This window comes from Lethenteron reissneri, chromosome 24, assembly GCF_015708825.2.
Source record: "Lethenteron reissneri isolate LAM-NWPU_2019-01 chromosome 24, ASM1570882v1, whole genome shotgun sequence".
Lineage (NCBI taxonomy): Eukaryota > Metazoa > Chordata > Hyperoartia > Petromyzontiformes > Petromyzontidae > Lethenteron > Lethenteron reissneri.
The window spans coordinates 7,882,955-7,907,482 of record NC_083802.1 but is presented as its reverse complement, the minus strand read 5'-3'; the positions used below and the strand labels follow the sequence as shown (position 1 = coordinate 7,907,482).

General features: G+C 45.7%; 2 protein-coding genes across 4 annotated transcripts in view; both read left to right on the top strand.

Moving 5' to 3' along the window:
* Positions 1-7,177, top strand: part of AGL (amylo-alpha-1, 6-glucosidase, 4-alpha-glucanotransferase) — a 65,574-nt gene extending 58,397 nt beyond the window's left edge. For all 3 annotated transcript variants that reach the window (XM_061558106.1, XM_061558107.1, XM_061558105.1), the window contains 6 exons: positions 25-137; positions 982-1,196; positions 1,935-2,032; positions 3,350-3,437; positions 4,002-4,135; positions 4,435-7,177. In XM_061558106.1, the coding sequence (XP_061414090.1) occupies positions 25-137; positions 982-1,196; positions 1,935-2,032; positions 3,350-3,437; positions 4,002-4,135; positions 4,435-4,570 (784 nt within the window). In that variant the 3' untranslated portion in view covers positions 4,571-7,177. The remainder of the gene's footprint in view (positions 1-24; positions 138-981; positions 1,197-1,934; positions 2,033-3,349; positions 3,438-4,001; positions 4,136-4,434) is intronic.
* A 3,588-nt stretch (positions 7,178-10,765) lies between these two features.
* Positions 10,766-24,205, top strand: ATPAF1 (ATP synthase mitochondrial F1 complex assembly factor 1). Its single transcript, XM_061558104.1, is given in 10 exon segments — positions 10,766-11,048; positions 12,733-12,838; positions 14,270-14,311; positions 16,590-16,652; positions 17,265-17,315; positions 20,054-20,101; positions 20,753-20,848; positions 22,152-22,259; positions 23,197-23,352; positions 23,354-24,205. Coding segments are annotated over 10 exon segments (975 nt in total). The 5' UTR covers positions 10,766-10,794; the 3' UTR covers positions 23,405-24,205.
* The last annotated feature ends 323 nt before the right edge of the window (positions 24,206-24,528 follow it).

Here is a 24,528-nt window from a genome sequence, read left to right as displayed (position 1 = left end):
ACCTTGTGTGCCGTTGTCTGACAGGGACGGCTCTGCGGTGGAGATCGTGGGTCTGTGCCGCTCGGCCGTGCAGTGGCTGTCCGAGCTGCACAGGAAGGGCGCCTTTCCCTACGATGGCGTCAGCATCGACGTCGACGGTACAGGCTCACGATCGCCGTGTCGGAGACGCTCAGACGGCCCCGCCTATGTCATGGGTTCCATCCCTGAGTTTGGGCATCTCTCAGATTCTGTCTGTGTGAATTTAAAGAATTCCACATTCCTGTGCTGGAGTCCAGTCTGTCCTTGATTCTGTTACTACTCATGAGGATGGGGATGGTGATGCAGATGATGCTACTGCTGGTATCGTTGCTACTCCTCCGACTGCTACTACTACTACTGTTGCTGCTGCTGCTATTATTTCAGTGGTACTACTGCTGTTACTATTACTGATAGTATTACTGATCTCACTGCTGCTGCTGCTACTGGTGCTGTTGCTGACATTGGTTGACATCACCAACAGTAGCAGCAGCTACAATAATGGTAGTAATAGCACTTCTACTAGCAGTATCGTTAGCATTAGTAGCAGTAGTTGTAGCAGCAATAGCATCAGCAGTTTGTATCATCCTCCCCTGTCCTCAACCTCTGCTCTCTCTATCCTGTGGTGACGTGGGACTCAGCAGTAGCTCGTTTGCCGCCTATTACAGAGGTTCAAGGTTCAAATCCAGCGGCTGCCCTGATTAATACTGCGGGTGAGATAACCATAATACTATACACCGCCTGCTTTAACAGTTGACGCTAAAGATCCCGTGACAATTGGCCCATTGTGTGCCGGTGTCGTGGTCCAAATCAGAAAAAATTACCTGAAAATCACTCAATTAAGATTATACATTGCGATAATCTCCCTTTACTGCCAACACCTTGCTAGGACCCTCCTGTAGAAGAGTCGCGAGACTCTCCCAACTCAGGGCGTACCCCCACTCTCTTCCTGAACCCCCACCCCAGGTACGGTGTCACACCTGTCGTACACGGACTGGGCGGACCGGATCCTCCGCTCCTTTGAGCCCAAGTTCTACGTCCAGGACAAGAGCGATTCCCAGAGCCAGGACCCCCACCCCGAGCTCGTGCACAAGACGGGCATCTACAAGGACAGCTATGGGGCCTCGCAGCCCTGGTGCGACTATCAGCTCAGGCCCAACCTCACCGTCGCCATGGTGGTGGTGAGATGCTTGCGATGGTCGGGCTCATAATGGCAGTGTTGGGTTTATAATGATCGTGAAGGGTTTATAATGGCTGTGTTGGGTTCATAATGGTTGTGAAGGGATACTAATGATCGTGAAGGGTTTATAATGGCTGTGTTGAGTTCATAATGGTCGTGAAGGGTTCATAATGGCTGTGTTGAGTTCATAATGGTCGTGAAGGGATACTGATGGCTGTGAAGGGTTCATATTGGCCGTGTCAATTTCATAATGGTCGTGAAGGGTTCATAATGGCAGTGTTGGGTTTATAATGATCATGAAGGGTTTTTAATGGCTGTGTTGAGTTCATAATGGTCGTGAAGGGATACTGATGGTTGTGAAGGGCTAATAATGGCCGTGTCAATTTCATAATGGTCGTGAAGGGTTCATAATGGCTGTGTCGGGTTCATCATTGTAGCGATGGGTTCTCAATGGCCATGTCAGGATCATGATGGTTGTGAAGGATACATAATGGTTGGGTCGGGTTCATAATGGTTGTGAATGGTTAATAATGGCCGTATCCGGTTCGTAATGGTGACTTTCAATTCAATTAAGATATTCAGTTTCTCCTCTCTGTCTCTCTTTACTACCCCATGTTGTCTCCGTGTCCCTTCTCTCGATATCTTCGTTATTTGTTTCCCTCCGTCTCTTTTTTTCTCCATGTCTCCCTTGTGCCTGTATCTCCCATGTTTCCATGTGTCCCCTTGTCTCCGTGTTTAGGCTCCTGAACTCTTCACCCCAGAGAAAGCCTGGAAAACACTTGAAATTATCGAGAAAAAACTTCTCGGCCCGCTCGGCATGAAGACACTGGACCCAGAGTGAGACACGGGGAGGGAAAATTAGATATTAGGAGGCGAGGTAGACGGGGGGAGGGGGGAGAGACACAAGGAGATAAAGGGAGAAATGGTGCAGAGAAATAATACACGGGAAAGCAGGGAAAATATAAGGAGATAGAGGGAGAAAAATTAAATCTCCTCACAATAAAATGTTACGTAACATTATTTTTGATATGCAGTATCAATATTTGTGAATTATTAATATTATGCATCGTATGTTATTATGCTATATATTTGTATATTTTACGTATAAATGTGAATAATTTGGTAAATTTTACGTGAAAATTATCCACCGTTGCTACCTTGCCAAGACCCCGTTTTTAAATGGGATGGGATCTCAAGAGTTTACACCCACGCACCTCCGATTAGCACGGTTGGCGATGTACAGCGTGAAAGAAGTTCAACATACGGTATATGTTACGGCGCTGGTTCTTAACCTTTACTGCAGCCTTACACTCCTTTGGTTCTCAAATGTAACAAAAATGTACAATGTTAATAAATACACAGGTTTAATGAAACAAAGTAGTTGTACTTACAGACCCGAGCTTAATTTGCCTTTTGATTTACCTTCTAAAAAACTCTGCATGTCTCACACCTCCAGAAGGGGCATCTCGCACCCCCAGGGGATGCGCGCACCTCAGGTTAAGAACCAGTGCTTTACGGTATACAATGGAATCGATCTCAAATTGAAGTAAAGTAAACCGTTAACTTCAAAAGTCTCCTTTTTCTGGGGTCCTGCCTTAACGGAACAGGCCCTCAGCTGCCTTCGTTTCCGTCCGTCTCTCCTCCGCTTCATTACCCCAAACGCCCCCTTCCTTCAGCTGCTCCAACATCCCAATCCTCGGCCTTCCTCTCGTTCTCTGCCCGTTTAGTCTTCCCGCGATAGCGTCCTGATCCGCTGAACTGTCCCCGCACAGCGTACGGTCAATCCAGTTCTCTCTCTCCTCTTGATAACTTAGCTTCAAGGTAATAGTGAAATATCATCAGGATCAGCTGCATTAGAGGGATTTGGTGAAGCCGAGGTCAGTTGCACCTCTTGATGATAGATGCATTGCAAATATGAGGGAGTTTTCTAGGTTTGTGAAAACAGTTGATTATGGTTCATCAAGGTAGGAGCTGACTATGAGCAAAGATAGAGTGCTAGTTCAAAGCATGCAACATGTAATATTCCCCAGAATGTCACTATTTTTTGGCGTAAGACTGAACTTTGTGAAATTCTGGTTTGATATGTAATACGTTGACGTTGGTGGTGGTGTTGATGTTGCTGATAGTGTTGATGGTATTGTCGTTGATGCACAGTGATATGGTTTACAATGGAGTCTATAACAATGCCGATGATGGAACCGACTTCAACAAAGCCAAGGGATTCAACTACCACCAGGGACCGGTACATGAGCTCACACAAAGACAAAGATCCCCCATATCGCCTTTAACAGATTGTTGGGGCAAGTGCTGTTTGCGAGCACCTTTGACGGCTCTATTATGGACCTTTGAAGGGTGACACGACACTAAAGGGGGTGGGTGGCCAACGCCACACCCATTCACCTTTGGCTTCCAAGTGATGTTTACACACTGCATCAGATGCTCATTTAAGGTTGAGTTGACCTAGGGGAAGCCCAGGCTTTGAGGGTTCGTAACGCAGTGCACTAACCACTGCGTTACCACTCCCTTTCACTTACACACACGAGTGTTCCATGTTTGAACAAAAAATTAACACCACAATGATGTCACTTCCCCACCCCCCTCTCGCAAATGGAAGTGACATCACTTTGGTAGATAAACCCAAAACCATTTTTACAGATGATCCAAATTTTAGTTTCTCAAGTTGATTTACGGTTTTTAAGATCAATCCAAAAATCTGGAACATATTCCTAATATATATGAATATGGGTATGCTTTATTTTTAAAATATCAAACGTTGAACAATTGCCTCTCTCTGTGTCTCCGTCAGGAGTGGCTCTGGCCCGTGGGCTACTTCCTCCGTGCAAAACTTCTCTTCTGCCGCTTCATGAGCGAGGAGATCCAGAAGGAGACGATTGCTCTCGTCAAGAAAACACTGGCAGCTCACCAGACTCACCTTGAGAGGTGAGGGAGAGGTGGTGGTGGTGGAGAAAGAATGGTGGTCATTTTAATTATGATAAGGTGGATGATGCTGCTGCTACTAATCATAACAATTCTGATGATGATAATGATAATACTGGTGATTATGATGCTGCTACTGTTATGACGATAATAATGTTGACTGTGATTCCAGTAATAATGCTGATGATAACGTTGCTCCTGAAGTTGCTACCGATGATTCTACCCATCGTGACGACGCTCCTGCTCACGATGCTGGTGAAGATGATCCACGACGATGATGCATGATGATGTCGCTGTCACAGGTCCCCGTGGAAGGGTCTCCCAGAGCTCACCGACGCCTCGGGCCGCCACTGCCCATTCAGCTGCGAGAGCCAGGCCTGGAGCCACGCCGTCATCATCGACGCCGTGCATGCCCTCACCGGGGGCATGGTCGCATAGACGTGCCTTCTGTACGGGGACAGGGATGCCTAGGTCGCCTAGGCGTGCCCTCCGTTGGGAGGCAGGGCCACCGGGGCATGCCCCTGTCACAACTGGCAAGGCTGATTCAAGTGCATTCGCGAGGGGCGTGGCCCATTAAAGTGTATTACCAGAAACAAGGTGGCTTAGCGCATGCCCCTCCATCGTGGGCAATTGCAAGGGGCTTGGCCCACTGAAGTGTATTACAAAGGGACGGTTGATTGTCATGTATCAGAGGGGCAAGGCCTATTGCAATGCATTATATGGGCGTCGTTCATTGAGGTGCTTTAGAGGGGGCATGGCTGCATAGGCTGTGCCCTTAGTAGGGTCAAGAGCAGCTAAGGGCTGTCCTATTAAAGGCATAGCCCATTGCCACATGTGTCACGTGGCCATTGAAGCATTACAGGGAAGGAGGGCTCATTGAACCATGAAGGGCATTTCCAATTCACAGAGGGCATTTCTCATTCAAAAACATTACAAAGGGGTATATCGCAGTGCACCACTTGCAAACCACATGGCCCATTGAACTGCAAGAGGACATGGCAATTTAAATGCATTAGTGGGGCATGGCCCATTGAAACACATTTCAAAGGGTGCGTCAACACATTTCACAGGGCATTGCCCGTTAATTAAAAAACATAAATGGAATAGTAGGCAAATAGCTCAGTCTAGTGAGTGTAGCAACATAATATTGCAATGGCGTGTTTAAAGAAATAAATGACGTGAAAAAATGTACCACCAAAATCAGTGCACAAAATTCACTTTAAATGGAAAAAAACTATTTTAGATTAAATGTGTAGGCCACTCAGCACTTTTCAACTTGCTAAATAAAATGTTAGCTCCCCCCCCCCCCGTAATGATCGTTTAAAGAAAGACCCTGCCCCAAATCACCATACGGCTCTTCCCAAGTAGCCACCCATTCATGCTGTGTGCCTCGGGTCTGCCCATACAAATCTGCAACGTCACCATTCGTAGCAGCCATGATCCATCCACTGCTGGATGAAGGCCTCATCAAGTCGCCGCCACATCTCACGATCTCGTAATGCAACAATGCATTCAGTCACCTGCACACGAGCTGATTTCATTGTTCCATCTCCGCATAGGACCTAAGTCTTGGGATTGTCCCTTCCTTTGGCTGCCACTTTGTCGTTATTCTCCAGCAATGTGTGCTGCCCAAGGCCAATAGCTTTTCTTAACAGTAAATATGATTTTTGATTTAACGCTTTCGTGACTGCAGGGATTCATATTCTTGATTCTTTCCCTTCTACGTGACTTTACCGAAAGAACCAAGAATAGTAAATATGATGTCTCCTAACTAGCATACATTCTTTAAGAAGCTGCGTTATTGAGGAAAATAAACTTCGAAGTGACCTTCATGAGCGCTCTCGTGATGCCACTGCAATGCAACTGAAGAACATGTCATCAAGCGTCACTGATGCTAACCTTTAAGTAAATTTAAAGTATTCTTCTCACAAATTAAGAATTTGAACTCAGGAGGGAGAGCCCCGGTACACGCAGCCATGGCATATAGCTACTGGAGCAGACCTGCGTGTGCTTTATGTTGCGTCGCTCATCAACGAGTCTGCTTTTAGACAACTATTTATTTTAACAAATGTGGGTAGTAATTGAAAATCAAATTGCTAATGGTGACTTAAAAGTTTATTTCAGTTTTTATGCCAAATTGATTTTATTTTATTGAGAATATCATTGATAATAGGTCAGATGTTTCATAACTCATCTGATAACCCTTGTTTTATCTCATCAGATAGAGAAATCCCATCCCATTTTAGCAAATCCAATGCCTTTGTCTTGTCCGATATGGAAGACTCATCTCATCCAAAACAGAACTATTGCCATGTCGAAGCTGATACAGAACCCTTGTTTCTTCCAATGAAGAAGCTTTAACTTGGCCATTACAGAATACCCATCTCATCTCATTCAACACGGAACATCACAACGGATCACATCACAACCTTCGTCGCATCCGAATACAAAACCAGTGAACTTCAAACATTGAGCCTCTTCAAATGTAATGGTGTATCGGATTTTAAAGGTTTACTGACGGTTGAATTTATGGTGGAGTGTTGTAGAATGTCGTTGCATGCAATCAACCTAGTAGCTTAGGCTTTTAAGTGACACACATTGAAACACATAATTAAGAAACACAAATAGTTATATATCTGATGATGCAACTCAAACACACTTGCAGCTCTTGTCTAGAACTTACTCCCTTCGGTCGTGTGGCCTGGACTATACCCCGCATGCATCTGAAACCTTTTTTTGTGGGAAGAAAACGCTTTCAATTTCATTTCAAGCGCAGTCTATTGATGTCACCGAGGTGGCGTACGAAAAGTCAGGCTGCTGTGCCCGATTGATTTCACTACAGTGCTCCTGGAAGTTACTTTAACGTCTTCTTCCCTCACTAGTTCATACACAACAGCCCAGGACACACAGCTCGGATGTGTGGCTACTAGAGAAGAGCTGTGGTGTTTGAGTGGCGTCTTGTTTTAGCGAAAGTCTATCATATCAGGCCTTATGGAGTGTGTTGCTGTGTGATAAACCAATAAAACGGCACCTGATTGAAACAAACTCGTTTCAGTTTAACACGTTTGCTTTCGCGACCAATATCATCCATAATACTGTGGAGGTTTTTGGGTTAGATCGAGTAAATAAACAAAACGGTCATCAACATGACTAACGTTGAATTATCCAGCGATATGGTTTCAGTCCTGTCTAAAGGTCTTAACTTTGCTGTTGCCTCATGTAAAATCCCTGTCGATGAGATAGATCATTGCTGAAGTGAAATCAGCAGTTGGACATCTCCTTCATAATCAAGCTGAGATGACTAGGCACGAGGTTGCCAAAAACAAATATTCACTTTAGTGAAGCAAAAGCCTTAAGAGAATTGAGAGCAAATAAAGATATCAAAATTCTTGCTGCTGATAAGGGCCAATCGACTGTTGTGATGCCCTGTGAGGACTGATAATAAAATCAGAGATTAAAATTAAACGAGACCCAACCAGCACCTTAGAATGTAAAACAACGGCAATCTTTCCCAATATTCTTGGGTTTTTTCCGGTAAAGTCAAGTAGGTAAACAATTAAAATTAATAAAAGTAAAATAAAATAAAAAATCACGACGTTTCGGAGGCAACAAAAGCTTCCGTCTTCAGGTGGAACCGTCACAGCACATAGCTGCATCGAAGGATCGAGAAGGGGGGCGTGGCCTCGGGCCGAGCCGGCCACACCACAGCGGTTATAAGCGGGGTGTGAACAGAGAACGGGGCTGTTCGACCCCGGGGTGAAGATGCCATCAACACTCCTCCAGACTCCGGCCTTCGTCCGTGACCAGGCAGCCCGTTAACTTGCCCTGGTCACACGTAGTATTTCTTCCCCGAGTGTTAGTGAGATTAGGAACGGTGGTCACCACCCTGTGTATAACGTTCCCGTTGGTTGTTATGCGTTAGTGAATAGTGATGCCTCCAAGTTGAGTGTGCGCCTCAATCGAACCCATTACACGCGTGATGGAAAGTACAGCAATGAAAACAAATCTGTAGAATTAACAACAGCCGCCATTCACCACTACACCACTAACTGGTGGTAATGTCACCACATAGCTTGTGCCATTGAGGCCATGTTGTAGTTTCGAAGGCAGGAGGTCATGGGACAGGCCCAGGTCTTGTGGGTTAACTGACTGAAGTAAATGGCAGATGTACGGCCTGTGCTCCCCACTGTGTCATCTTGTGTTTTAAGTCGGGGACGGCCAGTATCGTAATTATCACAGTGTGCCATACTCTTTGGTTCTTTCAGTAAAGTCACGTAGGTAGAAAAAAAATAATAAAAGATCACGACGTTTCGATCGCAACACAAGCGACCGTCATCAGGTGAGACGATCACAGCAGGGAAACTGCTGAAACAGCTTCAAATCCAGATTGTTAGTGTTTCGATTTAAAGCTTTCGTGACTGCAGGGATTCATCTTCTTGGTTCTTTCGGTAAAGTCACGTAGAAGGGAAATAAAATAAAAAATAATAAAACATCTTCTTGGTTCTTTCGGTAAAGTCACGTAGAAGGGAAGTAATAAAATAATAAAAATAAAACATAATAAAACAATTCTCACGACGTTTCGGCCACAACGCAAGCAGCCGTCCTCAGGTGAAAACCAGGTCCGTCAGACTCTGTCGCCTCGACGGACCTGGTTTTCACCTGAGGACGGCTGCTTGCGTTGTGGCCGAAACGTCGTGAGAATTGTTTTATTATGTTTTATTTTTATTATTTTATTACTTCCCTTCTACGTGACTTTACCGAAAGAACCAAGAAGATGAATCCCTGCAGTCACGAAAGCTTTAAATCGAAATAATAAAACAATAAAATAAAATTATATTATAGTATTTTATTATTTCCAGTGGCGGCTCCTGCAAAATCTCTCAGGGGGGGCAAATGTCTGGATGATAAGGATAAGGTCCACCCATGCAATGGATAAATTAACAGCTTAAGCATGTAAAGGCAACTTCACTTCTTTAATATTAATGAAAAATAAAGTGACTCTTACAATACATCTTGTTTGTTTCTATACTCACTATTAAAACAAACCACTCAAGTTTATTTTATTAAAGATTCCACTAGGTGGCGATACATTATATTGTTGGATGAAACGTGCTTACGTATGATGACGTTAGCACGTATGATGACGTAAGCACGTTAGGGCGAGCCCTCCCGGAAGCCATACAGAATGCATTGGAGCGCCCCCGTTCGAAAAAAAACATCTTTGAATGTAAGTCTATGGGGCCACTCGGGGCGATTCTCAGCCGGAGTGAAATCGCCCAAAAAGAGGCGGTACTCCACAGAACGTGACATGACGCTGATTGGACTATATCCAGAGGCTGCAGTGACGGCTAGCGTGACTCTGTGGTTGAATGACATTGGTGGTGCGTCGCCCAATCGCCGTAATGAAGAAACCGCCCCTGAGTATTTCCCTTCTACGTGACTTTACCATAAGAACCAAGAAGATGTTACAGTGTTCTTAACTTTTTCTAGATTTCCTGTAGTTCATTACCATTGGTCTTAATGACTTTCAGGACACTTCTGACCTGAGCCAAACGGCCACTTCTAATCACGCTTGAGCCTCAATTGCTCATCTGAATGTGAAGTTTTCGTGACTGCAATGATCCATACTCAAGTTCAAGTTAATTTATTAGGTATAGCCATGTGAGCCATTCGGCTCTTGAATCGGGTGCAACCGCAACAGACAAAAAACAAAAACATGAACAAGAAAACATCTTAAAGTGAATATGTGACTGAGTGCAAACAGAAAATCCAAGAAAAGACAGCAAAATGTTGCAGAAAAAGCACCGTACACCAACGCTGTGCGCAAACATCCCAGTGGGATGCAAGTCAAACAACAACAACCACAAGACAACTTAGATTAAGGCCATCAGTCTTAACTCCGTACTACAACAAACAAACATGGCTAAAGCAAAACACTTTTCGAAATCACCAAAATAAAGCCATGAAAGCAATGAAACAGTGATCATAGGAACAGTGACGGAATTTTCACAATAAATGACATAAAGAAAATGTACTACCAAAACCCTGCAGCTGGCTGCATGAGTCTCTCCACAACAGCAGGAGCATCAATCGGAGTATTATAATTTTTCAATACTCTCTTGTTCTTTCGGTAAAGTCACGTAGGTATAAAATAAAATACAATTTTTTTAAATATAAAATACAATTTTTTTAAATATAAAAAATATACATGACTTTACCGAAAGAACCAGAGAGTATGCTCATCTGAAATTACGCATTCAAACGCAATTCCCAATGCTAAACCTACAACGTGATCATCGCACGCGGAATCGATTCATTATCATTGTAAACATCGCTTGTCCACGCCGATTAAAGCCGGGGTTAATCGAAACTTCGATTTGCGTTGTGGTGTTCGATTCGTTTTGACCTCGTGCTGAACTTGGACTTGTGAATCGATTCCTAAACCTCCATCGTTTCATCGGTGATTCGATTAAGACACTACAACTACATTATCGAATCACGCTCATGAATCTGCGATCGATCAAATAGGCTGCATCTGGCCGAAACCGAGCATCTAATCGCCGCGATGAACGTGTCTTTCAATATTGGCAATAATTTCCATCCTGTTTGCAGCCGTATCGATTAGATAATCGTCCGCTTCCAGGAGAATCGATTCCTTGACCATGGCGGCCTCGTCTCTGTGCTGGGCGCCCGGTCGCTTGTGCCGCGTGAGGCTGCGGCCTTCGCCGTCGCCCCTCGCCCTGGGAGTCCCGTGCGGGGCCGTGCGAAGCTTCTTCCTCCCATCAACCACAAACAGCAACAACCTCCGCGCCTCTTCCCTTCCGACAAACAACAACCAGCCCCATGACTCCGCTTCGTCGATAGAGGGGAACCCCTTCTACGGGAAGTACGCCGCTAGGATTGAGGCGCTGCGGAGGTGAGGAGCGATGCGGCCGGCAGGGCTGCTCAGGTGAAGCGGGAGGCTTCATCAATGGCCAGGCCTCACTTTAATTTACTCTTTAATAGGAACAAAATAAACCTTATAATTCCTCAATAGCATTACTTTAAAATAACATATATGTGTGTATTAGGACCATTACTGGGTTCTCATGACAATATGCTTTCTCCCTTTGTATTTTAAAGCAAAAGTTGGGGGGACGTCTTATAATTTGAATCTAAAATGTGAAGAATTGTTAGAGATGGCTCCAATGGTTATAATCTCAATAATAACAGACTTAAGACTTAAGAGCGATGTCAAAGATACCGGTTAGAATGTAGATATTTATAACTGTGATCATGCGGTATTTCCAATAATGTTACACTAATTATCTTGTCAACAATGACATGTCTTTATTCCCAATCGTTAACTTATTCGTATACCTTATGCCAATTATATCCATCATCCTAGTCATATTTAATTAATACAAAAATCTCAATAACGTCAATACTAATCACAACCTCGGACATAATTGTAGTCATAATCTCATTGACAATTATCGCAATAATACTTATAATACTTAAATTATTAACGATTCTTCATCCATAACACGATGTAACACGATTTTTGTCCCTGGGTAGTAAGTGTTATTTTTTTTATTTGCATATGCCTAAAAAGTATAGAAAATGGCTATTATTCCCCACAAACTTTGCTTTTGTGACCAGGACTTGATGTAAAGGAATGACAAATGCACACGTTTTCTCATTGAAAATAGGTAAATATCAATATATCACTGTCCTGGTCACAAAAGCAAAGTTTGTGGGGAATAAAGCCATTTTCTGTACTTTTGAGGCATATTCAATTAGGAAATAACACTACCCAGGAACACATGTTTGGTTACAGAGTGGTATAATATCCACTGTTGAAGGCCTGTCCACCTTGTGACCTTTACGTGGGGGGCCTCTGATATCAACAATCCATCGCGTTTCTACACACGAGCTACTCTCATCCCTCTGTATGTATGTCGAACTTAATTCCCACCGTACTTAGCCAACCATACAAATCGGAGGTGCTACGTCTCCTAGATAGTTGTTCCTCTGGTGTGTTCTCTCTTGGAGCTGCCATTACATCACCCATCTCCTCAATTGCCTTTCGTTCCTACCGGTGATGTCCGATATTTGGGTCTTTGTGATCTTAGTGAACAATACATTTATTTACATGTGATCAGAGGCCAATGCGTTTGTCATTTTAAAGAGCAGTTTTTGTCTTCCTCGGAATAGAAGAATGTTGCAGGCAAAATTCTCCAACTGACAATTTCCGTGTAAATCGATCTGCAAATTTGATCAGAATCAGAATATTTGTTTAATACAGAGGAATCCGATTAGCTATCCATCTCTTTTTCACAGATGTCCAGGAGTCATTCAACAGCCTGGCCCAAGCAGTTGTTTATTCTAGTCAGGGATATTTCCCTTTGTTCATGTTGCTAAAAGAAGTGGTTAATTTTTCAAGGATGACATCGGCAACATCCCCCTGCTTATCTGATATGGCCATTATGAACCTCTTAATAGAGTGACAGAAACCCAGACCCAGGGCTCAAACTAAGGTTTTCAGCCAGCAGTGTTGGCTTAGTGTCTGTGACCCCAGCCATTATGAATCCCCTAAATCGGTGGCGTGTGGTTTTTAGAAATCGCCCGGATGATTTCAATGCTCGACTACAGAGGCTGGAGCAGATGCGGGAGGCCAAAGAAGAGGCGCCAAAACAAGAGGGGACAACACAGAGGGGAGAGAAGGTGTGTGTCGAAAAGTGCATGTGCGTTCACGTGTATCTCTTAATGTTCGTGTGCATATAATGTGTGTGTTGTGGGGAGCGGTAGTGTAGCGGTGAGCGCGCTGCACTCCGAACGCAGCGCCCCAAGTTAGGAAGACAAAGGCGGCCGGGCGTGTTGCTGGCCACTCACCCCCTCGTGTGCCGTTGCCGGGCTTCATAGGTGCTCGCTAACAGCAATTTCCCCAACAGTCTGTTCAGACTATTCGGGGGATCTTTGTCTTATATATATTTGTAGTGGTTAGCGCACCATAGGCAATATATCAGGTCTGTGCCTTTTTGTGTCTGTGTCTATCCCTCAGATAAGTATCTGTATTTGGGTCACTGTGTCTCTATTAATATACAGTATCAGTGTGTCTCCTTATATTTTTCACATTCTCCATATCCTTGCGTTTGCCTTTGTCTCTGTATAAATTTGTAGGTGTTTGTGTGTTTGTCTCTTCGTCAGTTCAATATGTTATTATTGCTGTACTTTTTTGTGTTGTTGTCTCTCTGTATCCAGTTCCGTCCAATAGGAGGCGCCATCTCACTCCTAATGTTCGGAACAATTTGTGTGTGTATTGTGTATGTATGAGGCATGATGGGGAGGGGTTGCCCAGTGGTTAGGGCATACCCTACGAACCCAGAAACCTGACTTCGATTTCTGGCCATAGTTCCAACCAATGGTGATTATCATAACTGGTCCTGGGCCTGTCCTAGGTCAATTGAGCCTTAAAATGAGTACCTGCCAGGCTGTGTAAACAACAGCAATGTGGAGACAAAGGCAGCTGTGCTTCAAATTAATACATTAGCAAAACAGTAGCTTATCTCGCCATTCATAAATAAAATAACATTCACGTTCATCAGCCTCCTGAACCAACATTTTACAGCTGTATTTTTGTATCAGTTTTGGAGTTATTTGAGTCTCCTCAGAAGAGTGTGTCTGCACATGCATTATCTGTACGTGTATCTTTCAGTATATACATACTCTTATTATACCGTATGTATTATGTGTGAATATTATACGAGTGCACATATAACCATGTAAATTGGGTGGAGTGGTGGTTTAGTAGTTAGTGCACTGCACTGCAAATCAAACAACCCGAGTTGGACTCCTGGCCACGGCTAATGATCAGTGGCGTTTTAGGTTGACTCGGCCTCACCGAGGTTGACTCCGCCGTAAATGCGTACCTGGTGTGATGTGTATCCACCAGCACTGGGGAGACAAAGGCGGCCAAGCGAGGCATTTTCCATAACGTCCCATCGCATGCCATTTTTATTTTAATAGGTGTTCGCTTACAGCATCTGCCCCGACAGTCTGCATCGCTAAGCGGGGGATCTTTGTATAAGTGTGTGTAAGTGTGCTTTACTGCGTTCATTAACCCCATGCTCACCCCCCTGCGCTGTCATTTCTCAGTCGAATGAATTCAGCAGAGAGAGCAAAGCGCACAGCGGAAAGGTGAGAGACAGGAGAGAGAGTGTGTGTGTGTGAGAGAGATTTGAGACCGAGTTTGTGAGAGCGATTGGAGAGTGTGAGTGTGTGTGCAAATAGAACATATCGCTAGAACATATCGCTAAGGAGTGTGTGTGAGAGATTTTATCGTTAATTAGCTGTTATATCCACTGCTAGATGAAATCCTGGGCAGTCTCACAATGCAACAATCCATCTCCTGCACATGAGCCGTTCTCATTGCTCCATCTCTGTGGTGGTCATCCTCTCTAATCTGTTCCCACATTTAGCTCTGAACAGAGTTGCAGATAAAGATTAGCAATTAGACTGCACCTCCCATTATCACGGTTGGCTACGTACAGTGCGAAAGAAGTTCAACATACATAGAGGGAGTGAGGAAGAGAGGGAAGAGGTTGGTAGAAAAAGTATAACCTTTTGGCATGTTACGATCTACTAAGTAATATGAATTTGTAAAATGAATGGTAGTATGTCTTAGAAATTGATTATGTATTATCCATGCAAATCAGATTCAAATGTTACTTTTAAGCTAATGGAACGAATGATACAGTCCACACAAGACTTGCAGTACAGGTTAAAAACAGAACAAATAAGACAGTACAAATGAGACACAATGACAGTACAAACAAAACGGTACAAATGAGGCCGTTATGCATCAGGCAAACAAGGGTACAAATAAGATGGTAAAACAACAAGACTGGCAGTACGGATGAGACGGAGTAAATGCAACAGTATAAGCAAGACAATGAGACGGATCAAACGGTTTTCCAGAATATAACAGCCAATTGCTAGAGCCGACCATGTAAGAACCTTTCCAAACCTTACTGGCGAGGTGAGATTTCCATTCCTCAGAAGCTTGACTGGTACTGCCAGGACCTCTTAACTATTACTATCTATTTTTATTTTACCTGGTAATGCCCACTGAGCTATGTAGCTCTTTTTCAGAAGCGACCTGGCCACAAATAATAGCTCATCCAAGTGGCTTATCATGTGGAAATTTATATCAGTAATGTACTCTCAACACATGTTTCTAAATGTGGACGGGAGAAACCGGACGGCCCGGAGAAAAATCCATATGATCACCGGGAGAACATGCAAACTCCAAATATACAGCAGGCGTCAGGGTCGCGGTCGAACCCACAACCTCCTGTTTACAATCCGAGTTAGTTAACATGCTCGCCCCTGTGAGGGGGTGCGCAGTCACCTGTTTAGGTCAGGATAACATTGAACGACGTGGAGTGAATCTTATTCTGAATAAAAGAATGAAGTGAAGCTTTGGGTGCCATGCTGTTGTGAGTTAGCCTCCCCATCAACGGTAGGTGAGGTATGGTGGTGGTGATCTCTGCCCTCATTGAAAATGAACATCTGTAGAGGGACACAGGCAAAGCTGATGAGTCAGATGCCTTCTGTGACCTCCTTTCCCAGACGGTGGCTAAAGTGGCCCCTCGGGAGAGAGATATTTTTTATCAGGTGACAGTAATGGCCGAGCGGGTCCTGACGCTGGTACTTGTGTGGAAGCGATTGGAAGGCATGGGCCAGATCAGCTCAATAGCAATGTAAGGAGGCAGCTGGATGTCTGTAGAGTCCGTGGGTTTGTTATCACCTACACGGGCTTCCAGCACTGGCGCTTCCACGCAATATCATACGTGCATACCAGGTTCAAGCGGCAACATGTGCTGCACTGTTTAGTGGTGGAATGGCGAATGCGAGCCCACGTCTTTGACACCGTAACCTATCTTGGAGCCGATCTGTCCCTTGATCATTGAATTGTGTCATCTGTAAAATGCATTTTTTATTTCACTGTCTGTGTGGGCATCTACCAAGGACCCCATTAAAACCTGCATCAGCCTGTTCGCAGCAAGCTGGTAGAGGCTGCAACCAAAAATGCAGTAACCGCTTGTAGCTTTTGTCGGCATATTCCACCCTGCTCCCAATGCCCAAGGAAATGAGCGAGGCTCTGGACTGTAGCTGACGGTAATAAACTTCATGCAGTGCCTATGGTTGCACTGGGTAACCCAGTCTAGGTGTGACACTGGCTAGTGGATAAGGTGTTCCAACTGGCTGAAATAAAGAGGCAGGGCCATTCTTACCGTCTACAACTCCCATGCCCAAGAACAAGGAGGCCTACTCTAACCTTCATTCGGAGGTATAGAGAGCCATGTGTATATCCGTATATAGCAGGTGTGTATATGCACATGCGTATGTATGTATGTATGGGTGTGGATGTGTATTTATGTGTGTAAATATGTGTGTGTCTTTGCTGAATCAGGGTCTGGACTCCATCATAAAAATCGAACTCATCCAAGATAAAACGCCTCATGAAATTGAGGAGGTAAGAGCGTAGCCCTCAACCCCGACCACTAACACAAGTCCACCTTTACCTCAACCACTAATACAGCCCCGCCTCTACCCCTATAACATATATTTACGTGCACACTTTTGCGCGCACCTATATTACACATGCACACACACACAACTGCTTCCTTCACCAACCCGCAATGACTGGCACAGTGAAGTGTGGTGGGACAACCCGAGTGGATTTGTAAGCCTTGGTCCCCACCGCCCACCCGTTGTCCCGGGGCGAGTGGTAAATATTTACGCGCTCACGTCCACGGTTACGGAGTTGCAGGATCAGTGCAGGTGAATTGGACTCGGCAATGAACTTGAGCTCTTTCACACGACACTACCACCTGTTGTGTAAGTCCAAATAGAAACCGTGAAAGCCTGAATGGCACTTAAATTAAATGTTCTTCCAACCAGGTTCTTGGGCCTATGTTATAATTCTATTATCGCAGAATTGTTGCTTAAACATTGGCACTGGGGTTTAGGTGCTAGGACACTCCACCCCCTCGAGTGCCATGCCGGACTTGCTCAGCGCCCACCAATAGAAATTGCCCCAACAGTCGATGTCGGCCACATGGGGGATTTTTTTCTCCGCGTGCAGATCTGGACTCTCTACTTCAGCAACAAAAATGTCATCTCCGCTGTGATCCCGGTGAGTCAACTCACGTCAGTGTGAGTATGCAAGAGTATGCAAGTGACCGTGTGTGTGACCGTGTGTATATATGTGGTAACCCCTCCACCTTCAATTAATTACCACAAACCCATGTCCCCGGGGGGACAGGCATTTATGATGTCTCCTGGCCAAAACCCCATTTGGCGGAGCCAGGAGACTGAATCCTTACCCTCGGGGCTCCTCCAGAAACAACAACAACATCCCCACTCCTGGTGGCCACGTGGAAGGTTCGAACGCTCACTGCGGAGGAGAGGCTGCCACTCTTCTGTTGGGAGCTGGACCGGTACCGCCTGGATCTCTATGGTATTAGGGAGGTCCGGTGGACCGGCTCTGGCTCCTGCCATCATGAGGGGTGGACAGTCCTCTACTCGGGGAAGGAGACTGCCAACAACAGGGAGTGGTTCTTCTGAACAAAAGAATGAAGGGGGCGTGGGAGCGTAGCGGTGAGGTGTGGGAAGCGGTAAGCCCCAGGCCACTTGGGGCTCGCCTTCCCATCAACCGGAGGCGAGGAGTGGTGGTCATGGTTACTTATGCCCCCACCGAAGACGAACATCCGTGGACTGATTCAGGCAAGGCCGATGAGTCGGATGCCTTCTATGACCTCCTGTCACAGGTGCTAGCTAAAGTGGCCCCTCAAGATTGAGTCATCTTGTTGGGTGACTTCAATGCCCGAGTTGGTCATGATGCTGGCACCTGGTCTGGAGTGATTGGAAGACATGGGCCAGATCAGCTCAGTAACAATGGTAGGAGGCTGCTAGATTTTTGTGCAGCCCATGGACTTGTAATTACCAACACGCTGTTCCGGCATCGGCGCATCCACGCAACATCATGGATGCATGCCGGGTCCAAGCAAGAACATCTGCTGGGCTACATAGTGACGGAACAGCGGATGCGGGCCCATGTCCTTGATACCAGGACATACCGTGGAGCTGATCTGCCCACTGACCATCGACTGTCATCTGTAAGATTCGCCTGCCATTCTTCCACTCCGGTGGTGGGTGTACACCCAGGACCTCATTCAAACCCATCCTCCAGATGTCGAGGGGAAATGGGTGAGGTTTAGGACTGTGGCTCATGCAACTGCAATGGCTGCTTTGGGTACATGGTCCAGACCTCCCCAGAGACCCTGGCAGACAGAGGAGGTGTTGAGGCTGGTTGAGAAAAAGCAACAGGTCCACTCTCATCGGCTACAGAATCCCACGTCAGAGAATGGGGCTTACTGCAGCCTTCGCTTGGAGGTTCGGAGAGCCGTGAGGCGCTGCAAGGATGGGTGATGGTCGTGGGTTGCTGAGGAGATGGAGTCTGCCTCAATGGCCCACGATCACAAATCGCTATTTAACTCCATAAAAAAAGTAACCTACAGCACCACACCTATTACCATCATTAGGGGGAAAAAAACGGGATCCAATCTCCGACCCCCAGGAACAGGTTTGCAGATTTGCTGAGCATTTCTGTGAGGTTCTGGGGGAGGGAAAATCCCTCAGCCTGGAAAACAACGTGGGACAAAGTGGGGATGACCCTGCTGAGGCTGCAGTGTCTCAAATATTGAAAGAAGTCACCTCCTGCGAGTGGCTGGCTGAGGTGCCTTCTTTTGAGGAAGTACTGAAGGTGATCCAGACTCTTGAGACCAGGAAAGGCACTGGGCAGAGATGATCTCCCAAGCGAAATGCTGAGGGAGGGTGGCGTTTGTGCACAGACTGCCCTACATGACATCATAACAACAGTCTGGACCACTCGACGGGTTCCGCAGGATTGGAAGGATGCCCTGGTGGTCCCCCTCTTTAAGAAGGGGGACCGCACAGACTAACAACTACAGGGGCATCTCACTCCTCAGTGTGCCGGGAATTGTCCCGCCAAGGATTATTCAACATCGCCTTGCCAGGCACGCTGAGGAGAGGCTTGCGGAGCCCCAATGCAGTCTCAGAAAAGGACAGCTTTATTGACGTGGTCAAGGCCTATGATACCATCAGTAGGCCTGGGATATGGGTTATTCTTTGTGCTTTCGGAGTCCCTGACCCTCTGCTCACGATCATTAAGGACCTTCATGATGGTGCGCGGGCCCAGGTAAAACTACGTGGCTGGGAAGTCGGAGCCATTCCCTGTTCACCTTGGAGTGCGACAGGGATGCCCTCTGGCTCCCACATTATTTAACATCTTTTTCGACCACGTAGTTCGTGAAGCCTTCGATGGCTGTACCAGAGAAATTTCAATCTGGTACAGATACAATGGGAGGCTGATCGATGCCCGGGGGTGGTCAAGGGATGGCTCCCTATGGTCAAACCACATTATGAATGATCTGGTAATTGCTGCTCACTCAGAGGAGGAGTTGGAGGCGCTGCTGCTGAACCTGGAGCTTTCCACTAAGAAGTGGGGCCTTACCATTAGCCCCACCAAAACAAAGCACCTGCCTGGGTACTTTGTACCATCGGGCACTCCACCCCCACAACTCCCAATTGGTGATGGGGCAGTAGTGGAGAGAGTGGAATTTCCCATACCTGGGCAGTGTGCTCATGACCGGCTCCGGTTTGACAGCAGAGGTCTCACTCCGAATCAGTTGAGCGGCATTATCTTTTCATCGGTTGCGTAACACTGTGTGGAAGCAACCTGGTCTGCGTGGGCTATACCTATACGGGGCATTGTTGTCGCTGTGTGCAGTGAAGGGCAGCAAGTGTCCTTGTAGAGACAAACGGCTGTGTATCTGCGTCTCTTGTCTCCAGGGGGACACGTACGACCTCATGTCCTCACGCGGGAAGGAGTGTCCCACGGTGAGTTTGTGTCTCCGTGTCTGTCCACATGGCTGTCTGTCTTTGCATTTTTATGTCTGCCTCCATGTGTCTTGTGTCTTTAGGTGTATCTCTCTGTGTCTTTTTTTCTCTCTCCATGTTTCATATTATGTGTCTCCGTGTTGTTTTATGTCTGTTGTGTTTTTTTCTGCATCTGTGTCCCTGTGTATCTCTATTTGTGTGCATGTGTGTCTCTGTGTTTGTGTGTGTCTTTGTTTATATCGCTTTCTGTGCACAAGTGTCTGTTACTTGTGTCTTTGTAATTGTGTGTGTCTCTGTATTTGTGTGTTAATGTGTTGGTCTGCATCTCCCTATGTCTTTGTATATCCCTGACACTGTGTTTTTTCTTGTCTCCCTACGTTTTTCAATGTCTCACTTGAATTGTCTCGGTTTCTCTCTATGCCTCCTCCCGTATGGTCATACAGTTACTCCGTACGTTCTCACTGTGCGTTTTTCTACGTCTCCTTCATTTGTGTCTCCCCATATCTCCCGATGTGCACATGCTTGTCCTCCTCGGTGTCCCCGTTTGTCCCTGTGACTTCCGATATCTCGCTCCACGTCTTCTCACCGTCCCCTTGTGTGTCCCCGCGTGTGTCCCTGCGTGTGTCCCCTTGTGTGTCCCCTTGCGTGTAGTTTGTCTACGCTGTCCCCCGTGAACATGGACACGAAATGTTCATGGGGCAGTGGGCGAGCAACTCAATCCACTTCACCTCCCTCATTAACTTCCAGGTGACGAGGCACATCGTCATCATCATCACCATCATCACCACCACAATCATCATCACCACCACTATCATCACCACTATCGTCCTCATCATCATCATCACCATCATCATCACCATCATCATCATCACCATCATCACCACCACAATCATCACCACCACTATCATCACCACTATCATCATCACCCACAATCATCACCATCATCACCACCACAATCATCATCACCACCACTATCATCATCACCACCATCATCACCCACAATCATTATCATCATCACCTTCACAATCATCATCACTTCCACAATCATCACCACGACATTTATAATCATCATACCCACCGCCATCATTATCATCACCATTATTGCCACCATTAGTATCATCATGAACATCATTACCACTATCGCCACCACCTCCATCACCTTGATAACTGAAATTTAGAACTTCAGAGGCAAGGTTTAGCATAGCATGTACATTCATGAAACTCGAAAACATGACGGGCTGCGTAGTGACAGGCATATGGCAGTACAGCATATAGATTTCTAAATCCATCTTTGTGGTGCGTTTGAGTGTAATCTCCTCCTTATATGATACATGGGTTTTCTCCTACATATTAAGCACTCAATAATTGAATTGTAGGACCCTCTTGAAAAAGTCTTCAAACTCAGTCTAACTTGGAAAAAAGGCAATATTTGTAAGGCGTGTTCCTACACACTGAATTTTTACTGTACATCCAATGCATATAGCCACGTGTGAGTAAGTTACTAAGAGAGTGACTGACATGCATTCTAAAGATGTTCTAGAGGAGCTAGAAAGAGGATATTTGGTACAAATACAGTGGACTATGCTCATAAGTGCAAAAAAATGTTTATTCTAAATGTTTTGATTAGGACTCCCACAATTTGGGAAGAATTTGTGAACTTTTCTTCTTGAACCTGGGCCTAGGAATCTTAGCATGTCGATGTTTTGAAGGGTGCTGAATCTTAATGTGGCATAATTTTCATAAAAAAATCAACTTTGAATAGTGCATCGTATACAGCTCGTCGAGATGAGTCTAATGCCGTATCGCTGACCATCAACAGACTAAGAATGACTGCATTACGGACATTATGCGAGAGCCGGGGTACTATGGTACCCAGGGGTACCGCCACATACATCTTGTGGGTATCTCCATTTTCCGGGTACGTCATCGAAGGCTGTGACGCTGGATCCAGTGGAGGTTTGGGGCGACACGTCCGTGTGCTCGCGCGACAGACACGCGAACCGCTGTCGGTGGCATCACCGTGTGTGTGTGTGATGCCGTCGGTGTGTAGACCCGAGGGGACTTGGCCGAGAGCCAGCTCGTGATCCAGCACTACACAGAGCTCCGGGAGAGCAAGGGACTCGTTCTCATGGTGTCGGAGACCTTGGGAGAGACATTGGTGAGACCAGCTTGGATTCGAGATCCCAATTCAAGGCCCCGGTCTCTTGAAACACAGACTCAATCGACACTTCGATTCTGGGATCTTGTCTCACTAAAACCCAGACACAATAGAAACTTCGATCCTGTCACCCGGTCACCTAAAACCGAGACTCCCGAAACCCAGACTCAATAGAGACTCCCTATCCTGAGGCCCGGTCTCAATCAGCACTCCAATCCAGTGACAGGCCTGCTCTGTATTTCCTAAAGTCATATGTATTACTCATTTTTAATAGAAGTATGCATCATTCCATGATTGCAAATCACATCTGTAAGCATTTAGTAAGAGATCTGCCAAATGTATTACAACAACTTACTTGCTTGCTTTTTTGATATCCACCATTACCCTATCTGGTCCAGGAGTTTTTCCTGTTTTCATTCTGCGAAGGGCAGAGTCGATGTCTTCAACTGAGTCGGTTGGATTTCTGGGCTACGTGCATTTCTATGCTGTATAGATTTGCATAACATCTTTCAATGTAAAAATTATATCTCGTGATTTACCATTGCGTTTATCTCCCTAAGGGTGGCCATTTGTGATTTGCCAATAATCATCTTCCTCTTTTGCTGCTTTCATGCCCTTGCTGCTTGCTGTTAGGGTTTTCCTGGTATATGTGTTTTGTTCTTCCATCTATTTTCACCTTTTTTCCCCAAAGCATTTTTGCAGAGTTTGTGTATTCTCTCTTATCATTTGTCTGGACATTTTCATCTGTTTCATCTCTATTTTATCTATATTTTCTGCATCATACCTTTTGTTGTGACAGATAGCTTATTCTCCAGTTGCTTATTTTCTTTGCCCCCAACTTTCAGTCGACTATCCATTGCGATGTTCCCCGATTGCTTATGTATATAAATGTATATGTGATTAAACGTGTGTGTCTCTGTGTGACATCTCTCCACAGTCCTCTCTGGAGGCAAGGTGTCTGGCATCACAAGTGCAGATATTCTATGCCGACCCGGGCCCAGAGTCAAAGTTCAGCCTCGTGCGTCGCCTAAATCAGAACCCCTCTGACTTCGATCACATGACCCTCCTAGCTGCACTCAGGCAGCAAGGCATTCCTGGGTATCGGTGGGCAGATGGGTGGTGCGGTGCCGGCCAATCACGAGTGAGAGCCAGCAAAGTGCTTTCAGCCAATAATATTTAAGAAGAGGATGGTTTGTGTGTGCGCATGTGCGTGCGTGTATGTTAATAACGTGTATGTGGGTGTTGACCACCGAAAAAACCTAAGAGTATGTGGGTGGGGTTGTGTCTGTGAGTGCATGTGTGGAGAAAAGTGGTGTAGCGGTTAGCGTATTGCGGCTACGAACCCTGCGACCCGAGTTCCATTCCCGCTCAATATCTGAACCAATCCTGGACCTCCCCGAGGTTGACTAAACCTTAAATGACTACCTGGTGCCACATATAAGCATCAGCACTGGGGAGGCAAAGGCGGTTTGGCATGGTGTTGACCACACCATCCCCTCGTACGCTGTCCCGGCCATAATCAGTGCACGCTAACAGCACTTGCCCCAACCGCCTATACGGCTACAAGGGGCGTATTTTGTTTATTACAATGGCTCACACATTGGGCTATGAACCCAGTAATGGGGTTTGATTCCCTGCCGTGGAGGCCATTGGTGGCAAGCGATATCTGCACCTGGACTAGGCAGCCCTGTATGTTGGCTTAGCCCTCAGCGAATGTCTGGTATGGTGTGTGAATATCCCCACCCCCTCATAAATAGGTGCTCGCAATAACGCTTGCAGGTTATGCACCCAGACGCTGTGATCTGTGCGTGGGAGTTTGTACTGTGAACAGTTTGTACACATGTGTTTGAATGTATGAAGTTACGTTGTTCAATCTGGAACCGAGACAATATTTAAATAAAGCTGCTTTTGTGTCCAGCAAAGAAAGAGTTGATATAATTATTTAATCCTGTCCCTTATGACTACAAATATTGCTTCGCAAGGAAGAGCACAGAGGCGATTGCAGACACTTGGCCGGCACCACGGATGGTCCCAAGGTCAAACAAACTATAAACAATTTTTTATTTTTTTTTCCAGGTAAGGCCCACTGAGCTATAGCTCTTTTTCAGAAGTGACCTGGTCATAAATGATAGGGCAACAACGTGGCTTATCACGTGGACATTTCTACCAGCCAAATACTCTAAAGACATGGTGATCCTAAATGTGGAGGTAACACCTTGGAGGACCCGCAGATAAAGCCACACGACCACATGCATACTCCAAATATACA